At 42.7% G+C, this 18,136-nt stretch overlaps 1 protein-coding gene across 1 annotated transcript; it reads right to left on the bottom strand.

Annotated features, from left to right (window-relative positions):
- Window positions 1-1,833: 1,833 nt before the first annotated feature.
- On the bottom strand, window positions 1,834-17,878 carry jade1 (jade family PHD finger 1). The gene is given in 13 exon segments (XM_039786211.1): window positions 1,834-3,735; window positions 5,444-5,561; window positions 6,947-7,549; window positions 8,044-8,065; window positions 8,067-8,158; window positions 8,845-9,012; window positions 10,218-10,429; window positions 11,756-11,940; window positions 12,901-13,058; window positions 14,124-14,191; window positions 14,829-14,963; window positions 15,345-15,427; window positions 17,727-17,878. Coding segments are annotated over 12 exon segments (2,841 nt in total). The 5' UTR covers window positions 15,394-15,427; window positions 17,727-17,878; the 3' UTR covers window positions 1,834-2,704.
- Window positions 17,879-18,136: the final 258 nt, after the last annotated feature.

Below are 18,136 nucleotides of genomic sequence, written 5' to 3'. Positions count from 1 at the left end.
TTGTACGAGTAATTTCAGAGTGATACATCCACGGTTTAACGACTATTTATACATCACTGAGTATGAAAATACAATATTCTACCGATCCCGATGTAGGCCAGTTGCAGAGCCAAGATGGCGGCTGACTGACAGGTCTATTGACCAATCACAAGCCTAGCGGGAGGGACTTTCTATTCAGTTTTTGACGACAAATACAGAGAGGAGAGGAGGCCCCCTGGTGGCCTGGAGGCTGAAATGAGTGATTTGTCCTTCTGAGGTAGCCTGGGAAGACCCTGACGACCTTCCAGCAAATTTGAGATTTGCACTGCAAGTCAGTCCATTCAGGCCCATTTCCAATTGTTTTAATTTCCGTTTAGTCTTTTCTTATAACATACATACATGCATGCATACATACATGCACACATGCATGCATGCGCATTCAGTGGCTCAGTCAGTAGGGGGTTGGGCTGGGAACCAGAGGGTTGCTGGTTCAAGTCATCATACGGACCAAAGTATGGTGCCAATTCTCTTTGGGGGTATGGCCAAGGTGCTCTTGAGCAAGGCACCCAGCCCCCTCACTCTGGTGTGTGTGTGTGATTCAGACCTGTGTGAAATGGACCTTTTTTCACAGCAGACATTTTGACTTGTCATAATAGGAAAAGCCCAGCTGAGATTGATAACCTTAACGATGGCTCAGTTCCATCAAGTGTCCCAGTAAGATATTTCAGTGAGTCAGCATGCACAATACCAGGACCTCTCCTAAGTGGAATGCAGCCATCATTAATGGTTTAATACAGGGTCTCTCCTAAGTGGAATGCAGCCATCATTAATGGTTTAATACCAGGACCTCTCCTAAGTGGAATGCAGCCATCAGTAATGGTTTAATACCAGGACCTCTCCTAAGTGAAATGCAGCCATCAGTAATGGTTTAATACCAGGGCCTCTCCTAAATGGAATGCAGCCATCAGTAATGGTTTAATACCAGGACCTCTCCTAAGTGGAATGCAGCCATCAGTAATGGTTTAATACCAGGGCCTCTCCTAAGTGGAATGCAGCCAGCATTAATGGTTTAATACCAGGGCCTCTCCTAAGTGGAATGCAGCCAGCATTAATGGTTTAATACCAGGGCCTCTCCTAAGTGGAATGCAGCCATCAGTAATGGTTTAATACCAGGACCTCTCCTAAGTGGAATGCAGCCATCAGTAATGGTTTAATACCAGGACCTCTCCTAAGTGGAATGCAGCCAGCATTAATGGTTATGAATACACCTGTGCTATTTCCTACTATGACATGTCTGCCGTGAAAAAAGGTCTATAGATTTCCCCTTGCGGGATTAATAAAGTATACATTATTATACATTCACGTGACAACCCCACAGCATGCATATCCTGATAGTTATTTTATCATCTTGTTTATGATGTATGTGTATGTTGTGTGTGATGTCTTTAAGCTACTGGGACCTTGAAGTTCCCCTTGGGGATCAATAAAGTATCTATCTATCTATCTATCTATCTATCTATCTATCTATCTATCGCCCAGAAAGAAATGATGTATATGACTTGATTGTGCATCACAGGGTTGAGTTTATACAAGCATTAAAACACAAAGAGACCAGGTGAACCAAAGACTGGAAAAAAGAGAGTTGATGAGAATTAATTACTTTCTCATTTTATCTAAAATAAACAAGGTATTCTTTTATCTATATTGAAACTAAAATAATGTCTCAGCACAAGGATGACTTTCCTCATAAGAATAATTTTTGCTTCATACTGGAAAGGTTGCTAGTTTGAATCCAAAATATCAATGAATGCAAAACACTTGTAAAAGATCATTAGTCAAACGCGGATCCCAGACTTAAGTCCTCCAAAGTTTTTATTCCTCTTTAAGACAGACAAAAACAAGTTTCATTTTGCATAACAGTAGTACAGCAGCGGCCGAGGGTACAAAATGCTTTTTTTTTTTTGTTTTGTTTAATTATTCAGTGTAAAAATAACTCTACTCATAACCTCACACCTGTGCCGTCCTCTCGTAGTGCAAATGCTTCAAATAAAAGTTAGGCACATGATGGATACGATACGATCGCAGTTCAATTACACTTCAGTACTGTGACAAAGAAACGTCATTCTGAACTCCTTTTTGTTGTGATTTCCCAGCCCATAACGTTCAACAATTGCGGACTGAACAAATGATGATAGCTGGAGTTTAAATAGCGATAAAAGGGCAGTTTGCGTCCTGTTTGTAGCGGTTAACTCCGATGAAGCTTGATAAAAAAAAGAAAAAAAAAAGAAGAAAGAATAAAAAGGCCTAAGAGTCCTATTTTGCTGACAAGATGATTATGTGTCTGCTTGTGTGACTAAGTGCAACGGAGTTTAATACTAAGTCAAGAACAATCTACATTACAAGCTTATGGTCCCGAGCAACGATCCCGACTTCTCCCTAGTTTGCCCATTTTTATCTGTGCGAGCATTTAAGTGGCAACTTGACATCTTTCTACTTTTAAAAAAAGGAAAGAAAATAAAAAGTAGCTCAAAATAAAGTCAAATATTTCCCAGATTTACATATGTTACAAATAAAAAATAAATATCAGCTCTGTTTTTCATCTAGGCATTTTTATGATTCATTCGAGAAAAATAATAATAATAATAAAAAAAAAAAAGGTACAAAGAGCGGCCGTCGTTCTTTTCCGACTAACACAGTGCAGCTTATTTTAAGTGTCGCTCCGCCATCAGGAGGCCAGCACGCCGCGGCGGATGATGTCAGAGCCGTAGCGCCGGCCGAGGGACGCGTCGCCCCTCAGCTGGTGGGAGTGGCATCGTTTCAAGCAGGGCTCCACCTCGCCGTCGCTCTCCGCGCCCGTGCGGAGTCTGGTCCTGGGGTACGACGGCTCCGGCGTGTTGGTCAGCGGCCTCAGCAGCGACTCGCCGTGCTCCGCCTCTTGCGGCGCCTTCACGGCCGCCGCCACCGCCGGAGGCCTCTCGCTCCTCTTCGGGATCCGGAACTTCCCCCAGCTCCTCAGATGTCCGCCCACGTGTCTGCTGGTTGCGTGCGAGCCGTTGGCCTGAGCTTTCCTCAGCCACCCGTTGGCTTTGGCGGGGGCGGCCTCGCCGGCCCTGCCGAGTTTAGTGTTGGCCGCCGCGCCCAGAGAGACGGGGCACCGTTTGGTCACTCCTTCGTCCGTGAAGAAGTCGTCGTTGTCCGAGTTGCGGATGTCGACCAGCCGGATGGACACGGTTTTCTCCAGGTGTTTGGACCCGAGCCGGTTCTTCGCCTGGCCGGGGAAGCTCTCGGGCGCGTCGCTCTTCCTCTTCCTCCTCCTCTCCTCTTGTTCCTGGTCGTGGTCTCGTTTCCGCCTGGCCAGCGCCTCGGGTTCGGGCCCCGGGGCCTCCCTCCTGGGGCCCTTGGCGGTGATGGTTTCCTGAACGACTTCTGGCTTCTGAAACTTTGGGAAGGGGATCTCCCGGCTGAGGTCAGCGTTGGGGGTTTTGGCGTCGCGCGTGTCCTCAGTGGGATCACATTCTTTGACTCGGGAGACTTTACTGTCCTTCGTCTCCGCTGGTTTGCTTAGATTGTCCTTCTTGTGAGCGTGTGGGGAGTCCGAGAGGCCTTTCCTCTCGCCACTTCTCCTTTTTTCCTGCTTTAAAGAGCCCGATTTGGTCTTGAGTCCAGAGTGGCTCCACGAGGAGCGAGCCTGGGAGCCCTGAGACGCTAACCAGCCCAGAGAGAAGAGCTTCTCCAAATCCTTCGCTGACGGATCGCCTGCAACACAAACAAACAAACAAACAAACAAACAAACAAACAAACGTTAAAAGCAATGTTTTATATCATCCTCTGACTTCCAGTGGACTCATATTGTGATCTTATGATCTTATAATTATATTGTTTTACGCCATTTCTGTTTCCAAATTAAGAATTCCTTTTCCTTCCTTTAATTAAATATATATAGTACCTATGATGAAATAAAACAATATATAGAACTGCCACTGTGTGCATGTTTTGTGCAACATGCATTCAATATGCTAATTTTAGCTATATATCATATGCTGAAGTATATTCTGGAGCGTTAAAGATTAAAAGAAAAAAATAACAAGAACAGTACAGAACCGAAAACCGTGACCCTAAAACCGTGATACGAACCGAACCGTGGGTTTTGTGAACCGTACCACCCCTAATATATATATATATATATATATATATATATATATATATATATATATATATATATATATAATCCAAACTTGATGGAAACTGGATCTAAATCATGTCAGTGTGAGACACTTTGTTTCTTTAAAGATATGGGAAGAGGACAGATGGGTGAAAGGACATTGCAGTTTTATGACAAATACTTTTTTAATCTGTATGTCAGCGTTTGACATTGACATGTTTTAATTATGTAAAGACATGTTCAAGGAGTTCAGATAGAGCCTGTATCAGGGCCATAATTAGTTCTGTGTGTTATGTCACTATTTTTGGTAGCCTACTGTACTTAAATGGCCAGTATGTAGCCTACTTTATTTTCTTTATTCATAGAAGCCTCTATGTTTACAGGCTTGTGGTGATGCGCTATAGGTGCCAAAAAAATAGGCGTTTTGTTTTGTCATGGTTCATGTGTGCAATAAACATTACAAAATCGTGATATCAATTCTAAGCTAAAAAATCATGATTCATATTTTCCCCCGAATCGTGCAGGCCTACTCTACAGCACAGAAATGCTCCATTACAAGCAGCAGCGTTATATACCATTATATATTATTGGGTCGTTATTATTGATCGTAGGTCAAGGTGGAGCTTATTTTAACTACTTCATATATTTATAGTAGTTTCATTTCCCATTTAACATTGGATCATATTTTATAAACCGATCGTATGTTTGGCGTGTGAAATCTTAATTTCGGGTTTGAGGTTCGAGTTCGACCTGTGACGATTTCCTGCATGTCTCCCCCCCCCCCCATCTCTCTCCAATTCTCACCTAGCTGTCCTGTCCATTAAAAGGCGGAAAAGCCCGAAAATAAATAAAAAAAATAGATTGTACAGTACTTGAGTAAAATGTCCCAATCACTATCTGCCAGCTAGGTTGGAGATGTCAACATTGCCTTTAATGTCGTTTTGTTAACTTAACCCTCGTGTTGTCTTCCTGTACACCGTTCTTCTGGGTCAAAATTTTAAGTTAAACCCTCCCGACACTTTTGTCATTTTTCCTGAAGTTCTTTGTTGATTTTTTGGATATTTTTGTTGTTGTTTTGACAAAGTTTTTGAAGCTTTCCCCAAAATTTTTTTGTCACTTTTTCCAATTTCTTTGTCGATTTTTTTCTGCATTTTTTTTTTTTTTTTGGTTGACATTTTTTGTTGGTTTTTTTTCCTCTACATTTCTGTCACTTTTTTCAGTGTTCTTTAAAATCATTTTTTTCCCCTTCAAATGCTATAAATTTAAATAAAAACACCCAAATTCAACGAGGGGCTGACTCACCCGTGAGCAGCTCGTGGTCGACCAGTCGGACCTGGTGCTGGAAGATCTGCTCCTGGACTCTCCACAGCGAGCGCTTCATCTTCTCCCTGCGGGTCACCATGTAGGTCAGGTTGCGCACCTGCGGAGCAAAAACAGCTTCTTTAGACGGTCCGAAATGTAGATGGACAATCTCCGACACCGGAACACCGAGTCCAGCTTCTCAAATGTGCAGCTATGCTGCTTTTCTCGGTTTAATATCCATATAAAGTGATATCTTAAACTATTTACACACATCAACCTCCTTTAACGCTGGTTAAAAGAGGAACAGGCGTTCCTCACTATTTTCCAACAGTTCGAAGACTCAATTATTGAAGTAAATCATCATGCAGCCCCATTTTAGATTATATCATCATCATCATCTTCTATTCCGTTTCTATTGCAAATGTATTATATTGTGTATACTTCCATTTATGTCTTTGCATATTGTATTTATGAAATCATACTGTAACCTATTTTTTTATTTTTTTAAATGAACAGCATATACACCATACTTTTTCAATAGGGCTTCATAAGGACTTGCACTAATGGACTAACTAGATTGGCAAAATTTAATTTATTCATTGATTAAATCTGGCCCACAATTTCCACATTTCCTTTTTTTTCCCCCACAGCCCTTTTTTCTTTTAACGATAGATAATTCATTTTCGAGCATGGCTGCAAAATGGGAGCATAAAAACTGGCTTTTCATTTCACATTTAGCCATGCTGCAACAATACTTTAAATCACAACAACACAAAATGTCCCTCCCTAAACCTTAAAGAGAGGCTCCCTGATGGTGAACCGCAGACAGTTTCAACAGAGGTGAGCAATACGATTATTTTGACTGCTTCCTGTCTGCAGGCGAACGCTGCTATTCTCCAGTAATACCATCTCAACACTCGGATTTTGTATCGTTAAATAGTTCCAGAGTTCTGACGACGAAAACACGCCAAGCAGCGGCGAAGTGCGGCTCAACACAGTCATTACTAATTTGTAATTCATTTCTCTGTGGCCGAGAGGGGTGATCACGGGTTTCAAGCGGGAAAGAAATCCTTTGTAAACTTACTGTAGGTCAACGGGTCACGGCACTCTGTAACTGATTGGCTGCTGGTATTCTCTGGCCGCACCTCCCCGACTTTTATTTTGGCTGCAGCTCGCTGAGCTCAGAGCGGCCGCCAGCAGCTCTCCTTACATTGCCTGGCAGCTCTCCACCGGCCACATTTCGCCGCTGCTTGGTGTGATTTCTGCATTATGTCTTTTGCCATTCTTAATGCATTTCATGAATATGTTCGGCACCATTTCCTACCTCTATCCTGACTCTTGTACTGCTGGAAAGTGAATAAATCTTATCTACAAAGAAGCAAACCGTTCCACCATATTCAGAATTTCTTTTTAAATTTATTTAAAAACGGGGTTCTTTGGTCATTGCGTCCTTCTCGTCTCACCGCCTCTTTTAACTTTGGAGCGGGGGAAGTAGAAACCTACCCTCTCCAGGTCCTGGCGCAGATGCGTGAAGAGCTGCAGGCGGCGCAGCAGCACCTCGTGCTCGCGGCGCGCCAGGCTGTCCTCCTCGTCCTTCTTGGGCGTGAGCAGCGGCTGGTTGAAGTTGGCTTTGCGCTTCAGTTTCCAGTACTGGTACAGGAAGTCCACCGGCTCGGGCGCCAGCTTCAGGTGGGCGGCCACTTCCTCCACCTCCACAAACTGGTAGAACTCCTCCTCCATCTCCTGCAGCTTCAGCTTGCGGAGGCTGACTCTCTTCTCCTGCTGGCGGCAGGCGAGCGCCTCCAGGTCGCTGGGCGCCCTATCGGCCAGCTGCGGAGCCACGTAGGAAGAGGAAGAGGAGGAGGCGGCGTCTTCCTCCCCTCTGACCCTGCCTCTCCTCTTGCCCTTCTTGTCTCCGGCGCTCTCCCTCTCCTCCTCACCGCCAGAGTCTCGCTCCCTGGACTCGGCGCCCTCCAGCCCCGAGTGTTTGGGGCAGTAGGACTTGAACTTGACCTCGTCGTCCTCGGTGAGAATGGTGTTCATTTCCAGGCTGGCGTGGAGGCCGCACGTCACGTGGAAGGCCGTCCGGCAGTTTTTCGCAGAGCACTACAGCAGCAAACACGACACGGGTAAACACTCAAAACACACAGTCCCATAGGAATTATAACAAACTCATTTAATTATAATAATGTTATTATAGCTGTGTCCCATATCCATACAACAGGCACAAAGGGAATGGAGGAGCTTCTCTGGATGGTGAAACAGCTCAGAAAATAAAAAAATAAAAACATCTGTAATAAGTCACAATTTGTCTGATGGCGCAGATATTGTATAATTCCAGTTATGTTGCAGAGTACAGTACGTTGATATCTTGTACACTTACTGCATAATTTGTATATAGTGTGATTTTTGTATCTATTAAATAAATGTTTGATGCAAAACAACTTCAAGTAGACAAACCGATTTTGTGCTGACTGATCAGCTTCCTCCTCCAACCTGCTGAAATCATTATTGCTACTTGCATTGCATTATTGCTAGTTGCTATTCACGGCTCATTAAATGTCTCCGCGTTTGGGTGAAATGTGAGACGGGGACTCTACCTGTATACACGCTCCGGCCTTCTTTGCACAGGCAGCAGATCAGAGCCCATCTGTTGCTGGGAATGTGGGACACGTTGGTGATCGGCTCCATCTTCTCTGGATTCCCGATGCTCACCTGCACAGCACATTTAACATAGAATAGGTCACGAGCAATTCAAATGTCAGCGCAGGACAGGTGGCGCTGACTCATTTAACACAGAGTCTTGGACGTTTACAGGTCCATGCATTAAGTCATATGTCATTTTTGACAACTTCAACCAAACAAGTTCATCTCCTCGAAAGCTACCATTTAAGGCTGTAATTCAAAAAATCTACATTTTATTCCATTTCATTTTTCAGGCGGAAAGGTCTTTGATTATTTTATAAATAACAGGAGACACAGCCTCATGTAAATGAACACCAGCTTCTAGTTTTAAGTTGTATTTTGGACAGTAAAAAATATTTGTTTACAAACAGAAGAAAGCTGTCTATATGAAAGACTGATATCTTTTTTTTATAAAAATGTTAAAGTTGATATAAGCACGTGATGCATGATTATTAGTTTTTCATTCGAAGTGATGGATCAGCTTTTCCAACTGCAATGTAAGTTGTTTACCAATTTGATGAATGAATTTCATGAGAATAATGCAGATCCAGGTCAATATCAGTTTTTTTGTTAAATTAGTTCTATACTAATTTTTTTTTTAAGATTCACACAGTACTGTAATATTGTGTCAAAAACAAGAAGAGTGAATGTAATTATTTGGTTTAAAAAAAAAAACAGAAAAATAAAGACTGTATACAGGTAAATGTTATCTTCACCTCTGGAATCCACAAGGCACAGCTGACGTGGACCCACTTGGTTCCACTTCGGGTCGGCTTCATGGCTCCCCCCTTCTTGGGACACAACTGGCACTTTGGCAGGATGCCGAGGGCACAGATCCGGCACAGCCAGCTGCCCTTTGGGACTTTCTGGATGCCGTAACACGCCTGATGAGAAACGCAAACAAGGTCAGATGGGTTTGGGTGCAGACAGCAAGCAGGAATTGATACAGCAGCATATAAGAAGACACAGAGAAAGGGTGTGTGTGTGTGTGTGTACATGTGTGTCACATGAAACCACAGCAACAGCTGATCTGACATTTAAGAGGAGTCGTTTTCATTTTGCTTTTTTACCACAAAGGAAAAAAAAACCCCGTCAAAAGCCTCAGCCAACCTGACAGACTGATGGAGAAGATTCCAAAGGGTTGGAGCTAAAATGGCAGAGGCACGCTCACCTTTGAACCGCTGAACACTGTTTAAATGAGCAGCATTTTATCATAAATTACACTTTGACTAATACTTACATTTTTAACAAAATCTCTACAATTCTTTTCAGAGGAAAGATCATCACAAGGTGGAAGAACAAATGTCTGGGTCCTTTTCTCTGCAAAAAGGTGTGTAGAGCCTCTGAGGGGTCACGGTGGGAGCTTTTCCCCCCGTAATTCTTTTGCGTTCCCTTGCATTAAGGTAGATCCATAGGAACAGCTAGTATGTTGGTCCAGAGTTATAACACTGACAGTTTAGTGAAACGCTCACACATACATTACAGAAAGTAGACAGGATGCAACATTTTATACTACCCATCAGTGTTGTAGTACTCAAAATCGGTCTTGGTCTCAAGACCACGTTTTGAAGGTCTCCATCTCGGATAAAGAGGACTCGGGATTTTTGTAAGCCAGTGTCACGTCTGATTGATGTGTGAACATTTGTGATTGTATGTAAAGCTTCCTGCTTCAAATGCAACCAATACATCGACTCATTTGTAATTTGAAAATTTGTTCCTTTTAACCCCCTTCTCCCCCACCCAATTAACACGCACTCCCAAGAAAGTGAATGTGGGAGACAGGAGAAGAAGCTCTGGCTGTCTGGGAGATGTCAGCCAAATCCTATGTAGTTTGGCTACCTAAACCATAAGGAGGCAATTTGCAAAACAACATCGAAGAGAAAACACACAGCAGTTTGTAAATCCTGCAATGTAACGCTGACTGAGACAGCTGGGACCACCTCCGATTTTTATCTGCACTTATAAAAGGAAGCGTAAAGAAAGGTAAGCTAAGTATAGCGAAGGTAGCTAGCTATTGTTTTTGTGTTTTTGTGTGTGTGTGTGTGTGTGTGTGTGTGTGTGTGTGTGTGTGTGTGTGTTGACCTCTGACCTGGTGAACACAGATGTTGCACTTGTCGCAGAACACCATCTCGTTGTTGTCCTCCCCGTCAGGCGAGCGGCAGACGTCACACACCACGTCCTCGTCGTACTCGATGCCCAGCCCCTCCTCCGTCTCCATGGCGTGCGTCATGTTTTCGTGGCAGCAGCGCTCAAACTCCTCCATCACACGCTCCATGGTGAGCTCGTCCAACGGCAGCATGGCTGCAAAAGTCAGGATGTAAATGTAAATGTAAATAGACTGTATTTTTATAGCGCTTTTCTAGTCTTAACGACTACTCAAAGCGCTTTAACATAGTACAGGAACCATTCACACACATTCATACATACTGTGGCTGAGGCTGCCGTACAAGGTGCCACCTGCTCATCAGATAAACACTCACACACATTTACACAGGGGAAGACGTGAGAAACTTGTTGAATTTAATTGCAAGTCAGGGGTTGATGTAGTGCTCGAGCGCACGGTAGAGCGGCGAGCCATATGCAGAGGCTCACTGCAGAATACATTTTGGAGTTAACCCTATTTTACCAGACAGTGACAATATGCTTAATTACAGGTTTAACTATAAAGTTTCATCAAACCAAAAAGACACCATAGACGGAGCTCAACTGTAGACAACAATGTACATCTAAACAAAGACGTGGTCAAAGCAACACAAGCAGCCTAAAATAAAACCTCAAAACCTCGAGTCTCCAGCTGGAGGAGAAGATGAAGGGAAGCTGAGAGGGCGGTAGGACTGGCCTGACTGTAAACCAGGGACGAAAATGAAAGTAAATCTGATACTTTAGACTTTTCTTTCCCTAACAAAAAAGTTGGCTGTTCATATATAGCTACACAGAAAATAAAAAAATAAAAATAAAAAAAAACACACAAATCAGTTTGAGGAACACATTCAACCAAAGCATCCTCAAATGTGTTGGAAAAACAATCAAATTCAGACTTTCCGATTGCAATTAAAGCATTTAACTAATGCTTTTAACAAATATTTCGTGTGTTGATGGTACCGATGGGGAGAAATTGCTGCTGTGGTAATATAAAACAAGCTGGCTCACTTAAGTGTATAGCAAGACTGCTCTTTAATGAACCACCACAAACATCCTAAATCCCTTCCACGTCTGAATCGTACTTCATATTTAAAATCATATTTCTCAAATTCACGGCTTTGTCCTCAGCGCTCCCTCTCTTCACATACACTCTCTAGCTCGCTCCACCGTACGGGCTTGCGGGCACATGTTGAGCCTCCGTTAACAGTTTGTAACAGAAATAAAATGGATTATGGATCATGTTTATTCTAGCTGACTTTACAAGAGGACTTCGCCATTGGCTGTTGAAACAGGTGACGTCCCGTACTTTCTAAAACCAGCTGCCTGCGACTTGACCAACTGAGTCGCAGCGACGCCATTAGGTGAGTTTGAGTCGAGCCGAGGCGGGCCGGTTCAGACCGCCGCGACTTTTCTCTGCAACGTTCGAAAATAGTTTCGTCTCTTTGGTCTGACCTGGGCACAAACGCCAGCAGTTTTGTGACTCACCCATCTCGGCAAACTCCTCGTTGGCGGTCTGCAGCCAGGCCACGTCCTCCTCGTTCAGGTCGTAGCGGCACATCCCCTCCGCCAGCGTCCGGATGTCCACGTAGCCCAGCGCCTCAGTGCCAGAGGTCCGGATCAACTTCTTTGGCTTGACGAACATGACCTCCTTTCCTTTCTCGGCCAGCACCCTACAGAATCAAGTCGAGGAACACGTGTCAATTTACGGTCCTGCATTTACAGTATGGTACTTTGAATAATGCATCCATCCAATATTCTAAACACCATATAACACAACCAAAGAGCAAATGTGTCCATGATTAGACATTAGGAAGCATTTGGCTGTTACATTTTCCTCAGTGAGTCGGTCTTAAATAAATGAGCATTTTGAGGATTTTAAAGACTTGCCATCTTATATCAAGGTGCAAAACGTTCACCTAAAAAGGTCCAGATGCCAGATGAAATTTTCCTTTGGTGGATGAAACAATAAGGGCCGAATAAACGGCAATACCAGCAGACATTAAGGTTTGGTTTCCAACTGCTCTCTAACGTTGTGCTTGCTGAAAACCTAAACTATCTGACTATAAGCCTGTCACATCAAATAGAAACCAAACAATGGCTCTCTAAAGAAACAGGCTTTTAAATAAGCCGCCTGGAACACAAGCAGCCGTCTAGACACAAAGCAGGGTCATCTCAATTCTCCTACATTCCCACTCGAGGACCGGACCAGGATCCAACCCGTGACTTTCTTGTCTCAAAGCGCTCTTTTCTTTTGTCCTACCTAGGGTCGGGCAACGTTTGGATTTTAACAACTCCGATTCAAATTCACAGTCTTCCTTTCCATTCCAGTTCTTATCGATTCTCGATTCCGATTCTTTGAGGGGTGGAGCTGAAACGGGTCACATGCTTAATTCACAAATAAGAGGAAAGACTACAACTAAAGCGCCGCTTACTGTGCTCCATGGCTACAACACAAGCGCCTGGCCGCTACGGAAACCCAAACATGTAAAATTTGGAACCGATGATCGGATTTGAAACCAAATCCTCCAATCGATTCCAGTAAAGAAACGATTCCACTGGAATCGTAATTTTTGAACCAATTCCTACTTGGAATCAGTTCAAAAATTACAATGCCCAATCCCTAGTCCTACCTGGCGACAGGCTGCAGGATGGACTGGGGGCTGACGGGAACCTGGACGCCCTTCTCCCACTCCTGCCTCCACGGGTCAGCCAGGATGTAGTAGTCCTCCGGGTTCAGCTGGCACGAGTCATGCACCTTCATGGCGGTAATCAGGTCGGTCCTGAAAACCTGCGACAGGCGCATAAAAACAAATGGTCAGTACGCTTCACTGTAAGCACTGTTGCAACTAGGGCTGCACGATGAGAGGAAAATACGAGATAACGTTGTTGAATATCAAAATAAAGATATTACTTGGGATAAATAAACAGATATTAAAGTGTACTCGGTTTTGCTGATTTCAGTATGCTGCTAAAATACAACAAACTGCTTGTTGAATTTAAAACAAACTAAAGGAAATCTTTCTTTTATCTCTCATTCTTTTATTGAACGAATTAAACATTGAATATAAAAGGCACCACTATAAAAAGAATGACAGTTTTATTTTTAAGTGAAGTTTTCTGCTGATATTTTCTTTCAACTACACACAAAGAATCTCAGTGTCTTTGGAGATATGTCGCAGCATTTCGCAATGATTATTGTGCCAGTTGATATTGTGATGACGATAAATTTCTTTTTTTTTTTTTTTAAATCATATTTATGTTGTTGTTTCTGACAGACAATCACATATTCTCTTCAGTAATCATACAGCCACATTTTGGCTTCCAAAACACTGATTAATGATTTCATCTGAAACAACAGCTACATCAATACATATACATCAATCATCCTAAAGCTCAAATACGCTATAAAAAGTAAACATAAAAAAATAAAAAACTACCACTACACATAGCCAGACATAAACCAGCCAATCAGGATCCTGCTTAGGCCTGCGTCAATGCTTTGTTTTGATTGGCTGTTGGTCAGAGGGAGTGTACAGTGGCCTGCAGAGACCAAGTGCACAGACTGTACAGTAGATAACACCAGTACACTGTACAACGTGCAAGACTGCACCAATGAATGTGACGAATAAAGACGTGTTTTACAAATATCTTTGCAGGACTCAATTTGTTCCTTTAATCATTATATGTTTGTAGTTTGTGTTTTTTTTCATAGAACAATACAAATAAAAACTGAACAAAAATGAACTAAAACATGACAGCAGAAGACAGTTCATGAACTATGGCCTATACACATGTTCATTAGATTCCTGTCACCCTACAACGCCGTTGTGATTAAGAGTTCAGCCAGACGTACCTCAGAGGGTTTCTGCCCGGTCCCCCTCCTGGGCTGTGACGACTGTTGGGACCAGCAGGTGGAATTACCTGGAGGAACACAACAGGGTGTTGAATGTCTCATTTCTTCTTTGTCTGTTTCTGCTGCTGCTGCTTTAATGAACAACCACACATTCTGTAGAAGGTTTGGATCCCCCTCCCCCCCCCCCACACACCTATTTTGATAGTCAAACTGGTGAAACTGACATTTTCTGTTTTCAATTTAATTTCTTTACAATTCAGTAATTTTACTTTGGGCGTAATGCAAAATTAGTGACAGCTGCAAGAGCAGTCATTTGGCATTTCAAATCACCTGTATGAGAACAAAGCCTTCATTCTCTTCACGTTTGAAACTCAAAATCCTAAAAGAGTGTTTGGTTAAACTGTTTGCCTAACAAAACCCTGAATCGGACCTCGGCTAAAAGCAATTTTCAGCAAGAGCTTCGGGTTTGTTGTTCTACCAGATGGCAGGTCAGATGGATTGGATAGCAAGTAAACCCAAACAATCACACGGAAGCATCTACACTTTGGTTTTCCGCAATTAACGACTTACCACGACATTTTATACAATGTGGCAGAACCCCACCCATCTGAGAGTTTGTGGAGGATGAAACAAACGCTACAACATGTTTCTGAATTTGTTCGCTGATGTCACATTTGAGCCCGTCTGTCTGTCTGTCTGTCTGACCTGCCAGGATGTCTTTAAAGGTCCGAGTGTCCCTATTCTGTCTCCTGTCTCTCAGACTGTAGGCCTTCTTTTTCTTTTCCTTAATCTTTGTCCATCTGCCGCCCTTCTTTCCTTTTCTCTGTCTTGATTTCCTTCCTGAACATGAAGTATACATTTACTGACACTGGCAGTAACAAGATGAAAGATACATTTTCAGGAAAGGGACAACTACTCTGACAAAGAAACAGTGAAGCCACAATGAAATGGCTATTTGGTAACGGCTAGAAAATGTACTTGATTGACAAAAAGATGTGACATTTACAGATGAAAACCACAAAAATGCAACAATACTGAAACACTATCGTCATAATTATCTCAAAATTACATTTTTGCGGTATTTAAGGATACAAGTTGTAATTTCCTCTGCAGCTTTAGACTTTTTGAAATTGAGGAAAGTAGCAGAGTTGTGACTGACCTCATTCAGATCTATATTTGGACTTGGTATGAATGAGTCAGCAGAGACAATATTTTGCTTACTTCCATTGTCGGAGTCATCGCTGCTGCTGGGGTGCCTGCTTCTCTTCATCGTCGTCTGTCTGCGGAGCTCCGGCGTAGGTACACTTAACACAAACCAGGCAGGAGGTTAAGTTACAGAAGGGGATTGATGACAAGCCACGAGATATACAGCTTTGATAAAGAAAACTATGAACATTTGGGAATAAGATTCTTCAAAAAAGTCTGACTCAAAAACTGACATGATGCTATAGCACAATGTTAGCACCAGAGTCTAATTAATCGCTGGCATACTTAATGAGCAAGTTAACACAGAATCAAGTTTAGAGGGCATGGAATGAATGCAGAGTTACACCTATACAAATAGTTGGTTTCCACCATGTATAAAAGCATACTCATGATACATGCATTGAAGAATCCTGTATTACAGGTTTTTCTACATTGTATATAGACACAAAATTGAACTATGCAAACAATTCTGAAAACTTGAAGCTTGTGTATCAACAAGACTCCAGGCCATAAAAATGGAATGAGATTAATTCCCAAGACTGCTAAACTTTACACTCACACAGTTTAATTTCTAGCCGAACAATCAGGATACAATCCCTGCAGACATCTTCTGAAAGGTGGTTTTGAATTCAGTAATTAAACTGCTAGCTAGGTAACCGAACTGTGTCCAAATATTTACAGTAGCTCTACTAACATAACAATTCTTGGCTATAAGCAGGTCAATATCAGAGAAAAACAGTAACGTTAGTTTTATATAATAATTTCACTATTCCACCGTTTCCTTGTTGCTCTGACCGCACACCCAACCCTGTAGCTAAGAATGTGTACAACATTACATACCACAGTCACTGTTCGGCGATGACAACAAGAAGTAACCACATGCAACACCGACAGGAAACAACGCCTTTTACGGTGCTACGAATTCAGCTTCCATGATGAAAAACATCAGCAGGGGCTCTAAAACTCCCGACAGGTGCACATATCTCAGGGACTGATGATAGCATGCACAAGGGGGAAAAGGTGATAACCCCAATTCAGCTGGCTAGGCTAACAGCAGGCTAGCTACGCCCCTTCTTCCAGCAAACATGCAACAGAAAGTAACGTTAGCGGCTAACTTTAGCTAGCAGGCTAAACCAGCTGGTGGTTACCCCGGCAACATGGTAACACGCGCAAGGCAATATTTTGTTTTTACGATATGAACTTTGAAGCTTTAAATCAGACCACATAGCGTTGCATTATTTAAACCACACTGCAAATGCTAGGTGGCTAACGTTAGCCAGCGCTAATCTCCCCACAACCGTTATTATGCAACATGCGGGCCCACCCACACCATCGAGTGGAAATGTTGTTTATGATAAGTTTTTTTTCAAAATGCTCAACTACGCCCGTTTGCTTAAAATAATAACTTTTGCAAAAAAATGGAGACATAGACTTGTTCATATTAGAAGGGTTTACGCTTAAATACATGTTTTCTACTCTGCACATTAGCTACATTTAGCTGACGTTGGTAGTTATGCTGCAATCATGTACTCCTCGGATTTTCCCATTACTCAGTTGGGAAGTAGTTTCCTAAAACCACAGAAATATATACTTGACTTATTAGGGTTAATGCTAATTAACAACTTTTCAAACTAATCTATGTCACTACGTGGAGAGCAACTTACTGTTACAACCGGTTACAACATAATACCATATTCCAAATTAACGTTAACCTCCATGTGAGCAAAAGTGTAGCTATATGCACTTTGTGAATTAAATAAAAAGTCTCACCATTAACCTCACATTTACTTTTGTCCGCCTTGTTACTGCATAATGTGACGCCAACTCGGTAAATCCTGTAATGCAAAACTTTCGCCGACTTTTCGAGTTGTTGTTCCGAGTTGAGAGGGCATTTACGTGAATTTCCGCAGTCTGAAATAATTTGTCCGATTCTTTCGACACCACTTGAATGCAGCATTAGCAACACTGGCTAGCTTGTTAGCTGGGGGTTAGGGGTACACGTATGTAACGTAGTTGGCATTTAGCATTAGCCAGCGCTGCTTACATGCTTCCCCCGTATTATCAAACAGCCCCCAGCCACCTATCTGTCAAAGGTTAAGGGTCAACAATTGATTCAAACTATCTGAAATCCACGCGAACACATTCATCAACGCTGAAAATTAACTAATACGACAGTGTTGTTGTGCTATCTGTGTTGCTAACCAGCAGCAGGGTGCACAGTGTTGCAGATTTACCAGCGATCCACTGGCTGAGGTTAACCTTTGGCGCCATTTTAAATGACGATGTCGCGTTTTCCTAGTGGACTGCTAGTGCGACCATACTAGAAATATGAACTCTGTTAGATATGCACACGAATTAAACCAGTTTATATTTGAAAATAAATTGGACGGTACATACAGAGCACGTCAGGCCGATGAAAGCCGGTGTTTTGAGTTTGATGTGAAGCGCACAGCCGTGAGTTCCGCTTGACCCGCATTCCACATACACAAACACAGAGCGGCGGCCGGGGAGGAGGTTACCCAGCCGGGCTGTAGCTGCGCCTGTGTGCCGCTGGAGGGCAGCAGAACCCCCTAAACCGGCCCCAGCACCACTAATCCTGCAGCTCCTAATGCATGAAAACATGTTTTCATTATTATGTTTCCAATGTCAGTATTCCCATATTCGGCTTAATGGATGTCTTATTTTATATGGAAAATCTTAACAACCACATATCTTCTTTAATGGATACAGTAATTCTTATGGGAAAGAAAAATAATCCATATTTGTAAATGGAAAAAAAAACAGAAAGCCTAATTCCATGGGGGTTA

Source organism: Perca fluviatilis, chromosome 20 (genome assembly GCF_010015445.1).
Source record: "Perca fluviatilis chromosome 20, GENO_Pfluv_1.0, whole genome shotgun sequence".
NCBI lineage: Eukaryota > Metazoa > Chordata > Actinopteri > Perciformes > Percidae > Perca > Perca fluviatilis.
Note: the sequence above shows the minus strand (reverse complement) of the source record. Positions and strands in the feature narration are given on the sequence as shown.